At 43.3% G+C, this 14163-nt stretch overlaps 1 protein-coding gene across 5 annotated transcripts in view; it reads left to right on the top strand.

Moving 5' to 3' along the window:
- Positions 1-14163, top strand: part of thrab (thyroid hormone receptor alpha b) — a 113705-nt gene that overhangs the window by 92893 nt on the left and 6649 nt on the right. For all 5 annotated transcript variants that reach the window (XM_031844274.1, XM_031844271.1, XM_031844270.1 and 2 more), the window contains 6 exons: positions 3305-3366; positions 3820-3876; positions 7480-7580; positions 8399-8546; positions 8803-9008; positions 13692-13838. In XM_031844274.1, coding sequence (XP_031700134.1) covers positions 3305-3366; positions 3820-3876; positions 7480-7580; positions 8399-8546; positions 8803-9008; positions 13692-13838 — 721 coding nt within the window. The remainder of the gene's footprint in view (positions 1-3304; positions 3367-3819; positions 3877-7479; positions 7581-8398; positions 8547-8802; positions 9009-13691; positions 13839-14163) is intronic.

The following is a 14163-nucleotide window of genomic DNA, read 5'->3' on the forward strand; positions in this document are numbered from 1 at the left end:
GGGATTGAGAGCAAACAACTGTTAGCTTTATTAAGATATAGTGGAGTAACCTGAGCAGGAAGTCCCTCTGTGTGTGTTGTTATCTGAGCTTTGTTGACAACATCGAGCCGGCAGTGCATGCTTTTTAGTGCATGTGAGCGTGCACCACTGGCTCGCTCACGGCCGCCGCTCTGCACTGCTCCCCTACGGCGGTAGAAGCTGATAACCCAACTGACAGCGCCATCGAGGAAGCTGAGTGGCCACTCCTTCAGTTCCCCCTCAGGTAAACACTGTTAGCTCTTTTCTCATAGTGTCCACTGTTAGCTGCAAGCTGCCGGCTCAGCCGTCGCCATATCGAGAGCAGTCGAGAAGCAATAGAAGTGCTCCAAATGTCGTGTTCAGCACCTTCAACTGGCCGGAGGCAGCACTGCACCTCCTGTGCCTGTGTTTGAGGAAGAGATCACAACTATTTCTCAGCCTATTTCCTGTTACTTCAGGGACTCATCAGCAGGACTAGGATCCCAGACCCCCTCAGCACAGTGCTTGAGTAATGTGATCACAAGTGCCGTTTTATAACCAAGAGTAAACAGAGTCTCCGAGACGTTTCGATCGCTGTGGGGAGCAGAGTCACTCTGCATCAAATCTCTTCATTAAAGCATGGAAACCAAAATATGTTTTCATGCACTGAGTGACTCTCGCCCATGTGTTTCCATCACTGCAGCCAAGTTCCATGGTACATATTCTGAAGTGACCAGTTAGAATATAATCAGAGGTGTCGGTATGCATACTGCGTTTGGAGAAAGTGAGTTATCCCAGCATGCAAAGTGCTACTCAGAGCTGGGAGCTATACAAGAATACGTATTGTAACCTTTTGAACCTTGTTTTTGTCCGATAGTGGATTCTAATTAAGCTTTCCAGAGATGCAATTGATAAACGATCGATCCAGTCACACAAACATTGTGTAATTACCTCTTTGTACAAAAGCAGCCGACCACCGAGTATCAACTTTAGAGGCAATATTGCTGTCAGGAGAGAGATTTTGTGTTTTACTTTGTTTGTATTTCCACACTTTGTATGCAAATTAATATTATTTAGTTTTGGTTTGGATGCGAGGGAGATATGATTTACTGAATTATTCATGTCACAATACTGCTAATAGACATTTTAAATACATATATTGTTTTTAATTAAATTACGTAGTACACAGTATAGTCCGTACCTTGTATTTTTCTCCGTCAAATATTCATATATATAGCCCAAAATCACAAAGAGCTTTATAATCTGAACATATGACACTCTATATTCAGACCTTTGATTCAGATAAAGAGAAACTAACAAAAATTATACCATTAGACAAAATATCAGTGGAGGGATCGTTCCTCCAGATAGTAAATAACATTCTTATTACAACGCCACAAAGCGAAGGTGACCAACAGGCCTGTGCGTTGCATCGTAACAGAGCGGAACTTGATTTTATTTGTGGTGCTAATGGAGCCCTGCTCCCTCTCCTGGAGCCGGGATTAAAGGGCCCTTGTGTGGGAGGAGAGCTGCAGGCTATGTGGAGTGTCTGCGAGCAGAGAGCTGGACTCTTGGGATCAAGAACTCACTGACTCTCTCTCTCTCTCTCTCATACTCTCTTTTCAGAAATGCTTTTTCTTTTCTTTTTTTCTTCTCCCCCTCTACTTAAGTCTCTCCCTCCTTCATCTCTTGGCTTTCATAATTCCCTTCAGAGCAGCCAGTTCCCATCTGGGCTTTACATGCCTTTCACATGTGTCAGTGCAGCTGGTGGGGTGTTTCTGAGTGTGCATGCTTGTCGAGCATGCTGCTTTACTTGATACATACTAGAGTTGCGGCCTTTGTGGTCTGTCTGTTATTGTGACTGTATATAGACTTTATACTGTAGAGTCTGTATAGTAGAAGTGGACGTAGTCATCGTCACGTCACCCATTGGTTTGTCGACTAAAGTTACCGTTTTGAAGCCTCGGGTTCAGGGCTTTGGCCGTCGCCATCTTGGTTTTTTTTGCAACCAGAAGTGACGTAAAAGGGTGGAGCTAAGTACAACCAAACGCTGAATAAGACATTTTTAGGCGATATAAATGTTAATTAACTTAAAGAACTGAAAACACACTGAAAGTGTTGTAAGACGAAAAAACGGACAATTCCCAGACCGGACAACGCCGAGGTAGCAACCTGTCAATCAAAAGGTAGCCCCGCCCTAAAGCATCCCCTGCTTTATGGTCTGTGTGACTCTAAATGGACCATAATTTACTAAGTGAACATCATGCTGTATTGAAGAAGACTTGAAACTAGAGATTGAGACCATAAACTCATGTTTACAATGTTTACTGAGGTAATAAATCAAGAGAGTCATTTTCTCATAGACTTCTATACAACCAGAGGAGTCGCCCCCTGGTGGACACTAGAGAGAATGCAGCTTTAAGTACCTTCAGCATTGGCTTCACTTTTCAGACCCAGAAGTTGCTGGTGTGCCCTAATAATAATAAAGAGTTGTTTTGGGGGTTTAACTACATTCAACAACAAATAGTTTTCCTGCTCTGTGGATTCCGTTCTGCAGCAAGACCTTTTTCACTGCACTTGTCGGTCTGGAGCGCTCCATTACTCCTCAGTTAGATATGAAAGTGGCAGCAAACCATGCTCCTGTTTTTTTTTCATTTAATTGTAGTACCAGATGTTTAGCTGGCAGAGGGATACAAGATGATATAATGCCAATAGAGATAAATGCAGAAAGGTTTCCAGAAATCTGTTTACATGAGCTCATGACATTTCTCCTCACTATTGTTGTATGTTCCAACTCACTCATAGACCTAATTTACATGGTGGGGTTAACATGTGATCTTTTCCTGGATGCATTGCCGGGGAAATGCCAGCTAATCACAGGCCTTTGTATGTGCAGCTGGTATTAACAAGCTTTTTCTTTAGCTCGATTATGGAACTGATGGACTTGTCAACAAACATGGCGGGTCCTGGGAATCGGTGCGTTTGTCTGTAACCTTTTGCCGGGCTGTTTGATGTAGCAGGATGTCGTGGAATTAGGTGACATTTGAACTTGTTGTTGAACAATTTGTTTTATTCAAATGTGGCCAAACTGTACAAACAGCTTTTCTGGTCGATCCAGATTAATTCGATCAAAATGTTAAGCTTCGATTTGGTTAAATTTTCTGATGTACTCGTTAGTTACACATGATTCCCTTCAAGGACGGTCAGAAATTTGATTATCCAATGATAATTTAGAACCCGCCGATGGGTTTTGGGTCTTTTAACATGCACTTTTACTTATTTCTCTTTCTTTTTTCTCTCCTGTCAGGTGGCTCAATGGCCCGAAAAGGAAGAGGAAGAACAGCCAATGTTCCTTGAAGAGTATGACTGGTGAGTAACTGACGGCTGGTGTTTCGGTGGAGAGAGACAGAGACTTTTTTTAAAGCAGCTCTGAAGTAACAGCTAGCAAACAAACCTCCACTTTCGTACCTGAAGTGTGAATGAAGTCTGCATTTTTAAACACACCTCTCCTTCCGAGAATAAAAGCTCTCCAAATACAGGGAACCATTCATTTTGAAAATGGCTTTCCCAGCATTTCATTCAGCTATATTTGATGCACTTTTGAATTATTTTAGAGAAGGAATATTGTGGCTCTCAGTCTCACCGCAGTGAATGCATGCAGCCGAGTGACCGCACAGAAGCTAGTGGTACATGATTCATTGCTGCCTCGCGTACATTACGCGTTTGGATTTGTCACCTCCAAAGAGAAAAAGTAAAACATCTTGGCATCTGTCATCAATAAACGAAAGCCTTGTGCTCTGTCTGCTTTCTTGTTGGACGCAGCACATTGTCTGAGTGACAGCTCCAAATCCCTCGAGCTGAAAGAAGCAAATAAAGAAGGTAAGAGAGAGTGATAGTAATGGAGGTAGGGTGGGAGGAACACCAACATACAAATCTGCAGGACGGTTACTTTGGCACTTGTAAAAAATACATCTCCCAAGGCCCGTCCTCCCCACATGTTTTCCTTCCCAGCAAGCTTGTTGTCTTCCTCTCTGCATCACTGCTGGTATTGTGTCCCACATTTGATCTGCCACGGTCCCTTTCCTCTGGGAAAGTGTGCCAATACGTCTGTCTTGTATGAGATTGAAATGCATACACTGTAATGATGTCCGCTCTTTCCTGAGGGAGAGCGGACCCTCAACAGGACACTGAAGAGTTTAATGTGCATACCTGATTTAGTAAAGACGCGTATCAGTGACAAATCATGACAGAGATATATTAATGTGAATACAGAAATCCAGTTTACTCTGAGACCGCTGATTTAATTCTAGTGTTGAAATCATTCGTGGATTAATTAGTTGAGAGACAGAAGATTATTCGACATATTTAAACCAAACCCACAGAGAATTTCATCTTTATTTGAGCAATATGCGACATTCAGAGCGTTAATATAGCAGCAAACAACTAATATCTAATGTCTAACGAAGTGCACTTATAGGCAACCATTAGCTAATGCTGACACGGCTCCAGTTTGTTCTGCTGCCACCTAGTGGCAAACATCTATGAATTCAGCTTTAAGAATGAATCAATCAGGTATTTAATGTGTTAATTTATTAAATAAGCATGCCAAACATTGGTGTTTTCTACTTCTTTTGCATATTTACACTGTCTCAGATGATTATATGTTGAGTCACTTTGTTCAGACAGTTTGAACTTAAGATGCCGCAGTGAAGGAATTTTCCTCCCGGTTGATAAACACACCGGTGTTAACGGTTACACCTGACAGTGTGCCGTGGCTCCTTCAAAATAATTGATGCTATTTTATGCATTTATAGAGGGAAACAGAAATGAGGCATCCTTAATCCATTTTCAGTCAAATGTTAATTGTGTAATTTAACTCTCTCTATAGTGACAGATGGACATCTTCCAGTCAGGAACGAGACAATAAACGCGGCACTAGTTTCTGTATAACAGCTGTTGTTTCAATTCCAGCTCCTGTGCGTAGTTCCCTGTGCCCCGATGTCGTCAGTGTTTACAGTCTCAGTTGTCACCTCACTGTGCTGTTGTCATGTCAGGACCTCGGAGAAACAATCCCGGGACTCCGTCTGGGACCCGATCCATACTTTTATAATTTTCACACTTTGACGAAACGCAATGGCAGATGTTGTTTTGAGAAAACAAAATATTTATCTTGAGCAGCAGAAAAAAAATCCCCTTATGCTTTTCTGTTTTTTTGTTGATGGAGATATTGCAGGGCCTGTCATAGGAGGGGCCGGTAGCCACAGAGCTGCAGCGGTATTGATTTTGGGCTCGGCTTCTAAACATAGTCCTCAGCAGACTGGCTGCTTGCCCTGCAACACACTGGAGCTGACATTTTTCCCTATATGATGTATTTTCCACCATATATATATATATATATATATATATATATATAAATTAGTCTCTCGCCCTCTCGCTCGTCTCTCCTCCTCCTTTTTCTCTCTTTCCCAGCATCCCCTGTCTTGCCCTCCCCCTCCTCATCTAAAGTCTGTATCAAAGCCAAAAGGCAGAGGCCAGCTGACACTGCCAGTCACAGCTCTTACCACGCCTCGATATACAGACACATTTATATGTCATGCGAACGTCACACACACACGTTTGTACACAGTACAAAGATCTGCCAGTGGCTCTGTGTGTGTGTTCAGACTTAAACACACATGTTTCTGTATTAAGTTGTGACTCACAGACTACCATCTCTCCCCCCCCCCCCCCCCCAGTTTCTCTGCTGTTTTTCTGTAGGCAGTGCATGGAAAAGAACAGACTGTCCTACTCTTGAGTTTAAAGCAGAAGAAAGGCTGCAGAGGGAGGAGGACGAGTGCAGAGAGAGAGCAATACAAATAATGCCAATTTAAGTTTATTATGGCCTCTACATACCTTATTATAATAGTGTGGTTAAAACCCATTTATAGTGACATTAAAGACCTAATCTGTAAGGTTGTGACCACATTGATTTGAGGTTTGTTTATATATGTGATTGAAGAGGATTAATTCAATGAGAAAATGAAGTACTTCAAAATAAATCTTATATTACGTTATAAACCTTTTGCGTCACCAGAAAACATTGAAGACTTTAAACAGTCGTCCAGTGCTTGTCTGTTTATTGAAAGACGTGTCAATCAATTAGAGGGTAATCCTAACCGATGGGTGCTCCTCTGTCAGAGCTCCTCCTGACATGCAGCGTTTGTACTTCTTACCAAGTCAAGGACACATTTCCATCCCATTGGTATTCTCTGTGGTCTACATGTGGATCACAGATTCTGCTTTTTAAAAGAAGGCACAGCGGCCGTTGAGGTGGTAATCCAGTTCGGGACTTGAGCCATTGTGTGGGTGTAGTAGAATTTACTAGATGTGTCTGAAATAGTCCCGAATTGTCTCACAAAAAAAGAATCTCTGGACCTTTAAAGGTGCACGGTTGAGTTTTTTTGTAAACAAGCAAAAGCTCTGTTTACATTCAGAGTTAATCACGAACATGTGTCTGCTTAAGGCCTCACAAATATATAAATAAATACATGTTTTAAATGCTGTATTGTTTACATACAGTTATGCTAACAGTTTTCTTCTTCACTGCCTTTGCTGGCACGTTTCTTGGCGCATTAGCGCCACCAACTGTCAATCAGTGGATCAACGTAAAAAGCAATCAGCGAGGATGTGTGTCATGTGGTCCACATCCTCGTGCACCTGCAAGACAAACAAACGGGGAACCCGCTTGTAAAAACAACTTCTACGGGTCACTAACTCAACAGGATCCCTTTAACCCTGTTAGGAAAAGGGCGGATTGTGTTTCCCTGCAGGTCAGATAGAAAACTAGCTCCAACTGCTGAGTGTCAATGTCAAGGTTTAGTCCAGGAATCACCAAAACAAGACGGGAACACCACCGCCACGTTGCACTCCTTTCTTGCTCGATATAAACGGTTTTACTTTCTTACGTCAGAAAATTCACATATCCCATGTAAACAGTCAGCTACGGAAGCCCTGACAGTCCAAAGTCTGTTCTAAAATGTTTTCTGTCCTGTGTTTATGATTTGAGAAGGATAATCAATAAATATAAATACATAAGTTCCTTTTAAAAATCATCTTGAAACAGGTGGAAACAAAGGTTTTGCTGAGATCGTTTTTTTCTAAGTTACAAAAGAAAAAGTGATTTTTTCTTTTTGTTTCACTGTTTAAAATAACAGGAGACAGGAAAGGAGAGAAAACAATTTAGGTAAAAATAAATCACCAGATTGTTATTGTTTTCTCACCTTCTTCTCAGGGCTTCCGTTGAAAGCTTCTCATTGGCCAATAAAATCAATACAGCCACACAGGACATCTAAAAATGAGCGGCGAGTGTTGTTTTTCATCATCGTGTGACGCTCACGACTCCGGCTCAGTGTGTTTATGCCACAGTATAAGAACGGTGGAGACATATATATACATTATAATAGTCTGTGTAACGTTGTCTCTGGCCTTGCTTCTCTCTCTCAGGGTACATCCCCAGCTACCTCGAAAAAGATGAGCCATGTGTAGTGTGTGGTGACAAGGCCACAGGTTACCACTACCGCTGCATTACCTGCGAGGGCTGCAAGGTACACACACACACACACATATACACACACGATCCCAGTGTTTCACACGCAGCAGGTTCATAACCCACATAATATCTGCCAGGAAAACCTGCTATGAGGCCTCTCAGGTCACTCCAGAGAAAACACATCAAGGACATAGACGCCTCGTGTGCAGCGGCAGAAAGATAATATATGGACATGTTTGTATAAAAACCTGTCAGCTCTCCGCTGCGTCGGTTGTCTTCGCTGCTGTCAGACTGCTTCTGTTCATCGATGACATGTCATATCTAAGGCATTGTGATTAAAGAGGTTTCCACATTAGGCACCGATTCAATTGACTAGAATTGTGAAAGCAGCCAAAGCTTAGTGGACGTTGATGCATTTTACGTACGATTGATTGTGCCACCTCTCAAGAAGGAAGAAAGACATTTATATTTAAAGGCATCAGATTTATGCTAATAATTTAACTCAGCAATCAGTGTGTCTTCACTCGGCAAAAGCATACTTTTTATTCTAATAACATTTCATGGATATAAATCCATTTCCAGCTACGATTTGTTCAGCTCACTCCCACGCTGCTGCCTTCCAGCAATTATACTACTGGGATGCTAACATGGAGACAAATTGCGTCAGATTTGGTGGGAAGACAGGTACGAAACCAAATGAAAGATCTTATCTCTGAATTCGTTTTATCGCACAGAAGGAGGCGGCAGTGATTCAATTAAAATGAAAGTCACGCTGTAACAAGCGGCGGTGTGATGCGGTCCTTGTTGTCAGTCTCTCCCTCCACGTTCCTCCTCTCTGTCTACGAACGTCACTGTCCGTCCGTCCCTCTCCAGGGTTTCTTCCGCAGGACCATTCAGAAGAACCTCCACCCGAGCTACTCCTGTAAGTACGATGGCTGCTGCATCATCGACAAGATCACCCGCAACCAGTGTCAGCTGTGCCGCTTCAAGAAGTGCATTGCAGTGGGCATGGCCATGGACTGTGAGTGTTTTGTTTTGGTGGATTTAAAATGACAAATTTCATATTGTTTATTGAAACTGTTGTGCTTTTGAAGAAGTAGTAGTGATGTAGTAGATGCATGATGTGTGTGCTGATGTGACTGTGTATAGAAGGGTTGTGTAGAAACTTTATATAGAAGCTGCATCTCTACACGATATGTGCAGACTTCAGGCAACACACACACTAATTATATATCTCTCTCCCTCATCCTCCTCTGCCTCCCACCATCTCCTCCTAGTGGTGCTGGACGACTCAAAGCGGGTGGCTAAGCGGCGTCTGATCGAAGAGAACAGGGAGCGACGCAAGAAGGAGGAAATGGTGAAAACCCTCCAGAACCGTCCGGAGCCGACCGACAGCGAGTGGGAGGTGATCCACCTGGTGACGGAGGCCCACCGACACACCAACGCTCAGGGCGCACAGTGGAAACAGAAGCGCAAATTCCTGGTAAGGAAGTCATGTACAGTTCAGAATCTCCCAAAGAGATTCAGCACAGGAAGCATTAACTTAGATTTTACGATACCACTCAATAAAAGTAAAACCTGATGATAGCGCGGTATTATTATTATTGTTTTTGTTCTATGCATATTCTACTCTCTGCATCTACGGCGCTACAAGAGTCTGCAAAGTTGTCATCTACCCATTTCTGCAAGGGAGTGTATGTGTGACGCCCTTTCTGGCTCAAACTAAAGTGCTGCATGTCCTGAATCAGCCGCTGAATTAGTTTCTCTTCTTGCTGTTGCACATTCTTTTTCTCTGTGACTGAACAAAGTTGCCTAATTTGTAGATTATTTAAAGCTGTGATGTTGGAGGGTTACAGGAGACTGATATACAATATAATGTTTTCAATTAGAGAGCATTTGTTTATGGTCTTTCATTAAAGATTGTGGTTCTCACTCATAAAATAGACGACGTAGATGACGTAAAGTAGATGAATCAATCGTTCTCTTGTTCTATGATCGTGTGCCAGCTAGTGAGCCTTTCAGTGAGTGCAGACCAGATTTGATGTGTTGCACTCGTGTGATATGACGCGTGACTCCTCCTCTTTTACCTCTCCTTGGTTCAAACCCAGACACCCGAGTGTGAGTATTTGCCCAGCGTAGTTTTACCTGCTGCCTGTTTCTGTGTCTGTGCCTGTGCCTTTATTCCTCAGTTCTCTCCGGCATCTGGGGGGTTTATTCATCGTATTCCTTCTGGGCTTTTAACCAGACCTAATTCCCTTCATACTTCTCATCCACACCTCGACTCTCTCTCTCTTTTTTTTCCGCTTTAATCTGTTCCCGTCTTCATGTCTTTGTTTCCTCTCTCACTGTCCCTCTGTGTCTACCCTCACTTTCCCCTCTCTTTCTGCGAGCTCCCCTCTTATCTCAGTCGAAAGCAAATCCTCAGTCACGAGCGCTCACCTGCAAGCTGGCAGTCAAAGTGTCTCTCTCTCAAACCGACTCCCTGCTGCGCCGGGTGCTCAGATTCATCCTGGACAGCCCGACCCGGCATCAGTCCTCCCCCATCACACCCCAACACAGACGGACACTGAGCGACCTCGTGTTTTGGCCCCCGGATTAAAAAGTCTACGCTGGGGATCCGTTCGCTGTAGGTGGATGTGATGGGAGGAAATGAGGTTGATGGCATTTAGTGTAGCAGGTATTGTGGATGGAGTTGCTAGGCAACAAGAAGGATGTTGCCGGGTGTTGGGATGAAGGCGATAACGAAGGTGAGGAGGTGTGAAGCTTCAAGCAGAGAACCCGGCTTGTTTTGTTGTGTTTTTGGGTGAAGTTTGATCCGTTTGTCAAGTCCAGACTTCTTTATGAATCGAGACTTTCGTTTAGGCCACAGTGAGTATAGTCGAGGCACAAGTGGTCGGGTTTTCCTGAAGAAAGAATGGACAGATCCGTACAAAGATAAGCCCTCTCAGTCATCGCTTATGACTCACTAGAAGTGTGCGTCTGCATCTGCAGAGACCCTTCCCTCTGTCTGGGTTTTCTATTTTCTAGTGAGTCTGAGGTTTCCTCCGCTGGTGAGCACCATAGCCTTCGTTGTCCATTTGTTGCGTTTACGAACCTTCTTATTGTACATTTGAGGTTAATATGAGAATTTCGATGAAGAGACATATTTGTTTTTAACCCTATGAAGTTGTAGAAAGCCTGTCCGTACTGCAGGGCTTGCACACCCCAGGATTTAAAATACAGATTAGCGCTGCAATCAATGCTACCGTGACATATTGTACATCTTAGCCCTGAGCCCGGTTCAGCCAAAAGGATAAACAGTTCTATTTTACGCAGCCTTCACCCACTAACGGGTCTCTGGAGGCTGAAGCCACTGAACTCTTCAAGGATCAGCCGTGTCAGTGACGGCGGCTTTAAAACGGCAGCAGTGACACAGCGCCTCATTCACTGAACGTGTAGCTCGCAAATGACTCGACGCACTGTTTACGGTGAGCTACCGGGTCTAGCAGAAGACTGCAGAGCGAAGAGGAAGAGGAGAAAACATTTCGTTTGATACGTTGAACCAACACTGTGATGCTGCATGTGTATCACAGAATAAAGAAGACTTCAGGACCACATGATTACCCAGAAAATGTACAAGCATCCGCATAGAGTCCTTGTGAAGTAGAGGGTTTACATGAAAGGGTTTGCATGACGCAAACATCCTCACCTGCCCTTTGATCTGAATACATCTATGGTATCATCCATCGAGCTTATAAGATGTACCAGGTGTTCTTGTTTTTAGGAGTGGCTTCAACAACACGCTGCAAATGATGAAAGGATGCAAAGAGGCGTTCTCCGTGCAAACTGTAAAACATCGCGCGGATGGATTGATATTGTAGATCAGATTGTTATTATCATAGATAGATTCTTCAGTATCATATCTATGGCGTTGGTTAGACTGGCTGTAGACCTTCAGTCACAGCGTGTCTTCTCATGAAGTGTCCAACTTAACCTGCTAGCTTTGAATGAATGCACCTTATCAGCAACGATTTCAAGCATCTTTTTGGTACTTAATCAATGTTTTGTCGACACGAAAGAGCTCCATGGTCTTGATTTATTCATCATTGACTCCTGCTTCACTCGTGTGTCTTGCCCATTTTATTATTTGCCTGAGCCTCCAGATCTGCCTATCTGAGTTACAGTTCTACAATGTTCTCTCTCTCTCTCTCTCTCTCACTTCCAGCATTTAGTTCAGTTCAGTTCATTAACAACTGTGTGGGTTTGTGCAGGTCCACACTTCTGTCTAGGAGTAGTCATGGATATCTTATAGCCTTCTGTGTGAGACAATACATTGAAATTGTGTGAAAGGCGTTTGTGTTCTTGAATCCATGCAAAACGTGTCCGGTGTTAAGATCAACAAACCCCATCTCGTAAAAACAAATGCCCTCACACCAACAGAAGATGCAAGAAGAGCACATTCATTCCAAGTGCATGCATTCCTTCTTTGAGACACAACTAATACACATGCAAATGATGAAGTACGAATGCAAAATTGTTAATTCACTCCTATTATATTACGTACTAATATGCAGGCCACTATCCAACTACTATCTAGCGAGCAAAGATCAGTCCACACTCAACGCTTCAGGTGTTTTCATCTAGTCCTCCAGGCCGAGTGAAGCATAAAAGGCTCCCGGTCTGAGCAACATTCGGTAAACAACGCGGCTCAACCGGCTGGATTCACAATGTTCTGCTCAGCTATTTGAAAAACCTTGACATGGACTTGTGTTATTGAGCGCTCGGAGGACATGTGGTTTTGGTTGAACGCAGACATTCAGAATTAGACGTTCAAAAACATCAGCGTTTCTTTTTCAAATGCACACTCGCAGTTCAGCAGTCACAAGGTGATGTAAAACAAAAACACTGAATACTATTATCTTCATTAATCACGTCCAGTATCGGTTCATAGCACAGTGGTAAAAACATCCTCACTTCTCTTCTCCGGCTCTATGAGTCCATAATAAAGGACCAGTAATATTGTAAATATGAAATCTCTTTCATTTCAAAAACTACATATTTTCTCTCATGATTTTTGTGGTATACAGCCACGCAGATATAGTTTTGGGTTTTATCAGGCCAGGTTTTGAGATTTCAAGCTGAGCTGTAACGTTGGCTAGCTCAGTGGTGCATTGTCCGTAATTGTTGAGCAGAGGATTGGCTACATTTGTACTAATTCACAGAGTCTCCTTCCGTCCTCTGGATTAAGATTGATGGTGGTAATTATTATACTTTTATCTCGACCCGACTTGAACAAACCACGGTGACGTTGACGCGCTTTATTCAGCGGAGCGTGAAACAATATTTTCAAACTCGCGGCCTCGACCCACACAGCTCTGTAAACGTATGTATTACTGCTCTGCAGTCCTCCTCTAAGTAAGCGCTATCTGTCGGGTGACATGTCCCATTCCTCTCACAGAGCACAGTCTGCCGTCCTTATCTGGGAAATTGATTTTAATTTGTCTCCCAAGGCAAGAGAGCACTTTGTAGGAAGGCTATGAAAAACATTTAAAACTGTGTTGTTCCCTCTGCTATATTCCCCCTAAACCCCACACCGCTCTTATTGATTCTTCCATAATCTTATTTTGCTCTTTAATTTAAAACACACACCCATACTCTGAACTGTAGCTCGTCCTAATGTTCTCTCCATTGTTGTATAGTCGTGCTCTCTTCTTCTTTAACTTAATTTAAAGTGCCTTATGCACTTTGTTCTTTTCTTTGTTCTACCAAGCTCAAATATGCTCTCCTCGCCTCTATCAGGACATCACCACTTCAAAAGATGGCGATAGTCTGCATATTCTTTATTGTGAAAACCAACCATGTGTTCTGTGTCTGTCTCCAGTGTTGGATATCGGTACTCGATACCTTTAAGGTATTCAAATAATCCAGGTATTAAAACGTCTCCAGTCAAAACGATCCCTGCGTTCGATCTGTTTTGAGTTCATGTAGTGAAGGAGCAACAGTGAGGCTCACTGATGTGTTTTTATTGGAGCTCTATGGCTCAGAGGAAGAAGAGATAGCAGCCTTTGATACACACATTTATGAATAGGATCAGTTTGGTCTGTTCTCTGGATTTGTTTACAATAATAAAGTCTAGTCTGGCTCCTTTGCTCTTGTCTAATGTAAAACTTTTTGTTTTCCCATGCAGCCAGAAAAAATCGGCCAGTCCCCGGTCGCCCCGACGTTAGACGGAGACAAGGTGGACCTGGAGGCCTTCAGCGAGTTCACTAAGATCATCACTCCTGCCATCACCCGCGTCGTCGACTTTGCCAAAAAACTGCCCATGTTCTCTGAGGTGAGTGTCGGGTTAGCGGTCTGGAGGAGCAGAGGGGCGAGTGAGGGAGTCTCGACGCATACAGAGACGCTTAACACACAGCAGGCACGGCCGAGCTCCCGTCCTCCTGTGAGGCTTGGAAAATCAAAGCCAGAAGAAGCTTTTGTTGTTGGAGGCAATCAGCCCCGCCTTGATTAGCAACATGTAATCACGTAATGAGACTGCAGAGTAGATAATTATCAGGGTAGCTGACTTATTGTCTAGTAGTGGGAACAGCTGCTGTGTGTGTGTGTGTGTGTGTGTGTGTGTGTGTGTGTGTGTGTGTGTGTGTGTGTGTGTGTGTGTG

This window comes from Anarrhichthys ocellatus, unplaced genomic scaffold (genome assembly GCF_004355925.1).
Source record: "Anarrhichthys ocellatus isolate YVR2014 unplaced genomic scaffold, GSC_Weel_1.0 scaffold4, whole genome shotgun sequence".
In the NCBI taxonomy this organism is placed as follows: Eukaryota; Metazoa; Chordata; class Actinopteri; order Perciformes; family Anarhichadidae; genus Anarrhichthys; species Anarrhichthys ocellatus.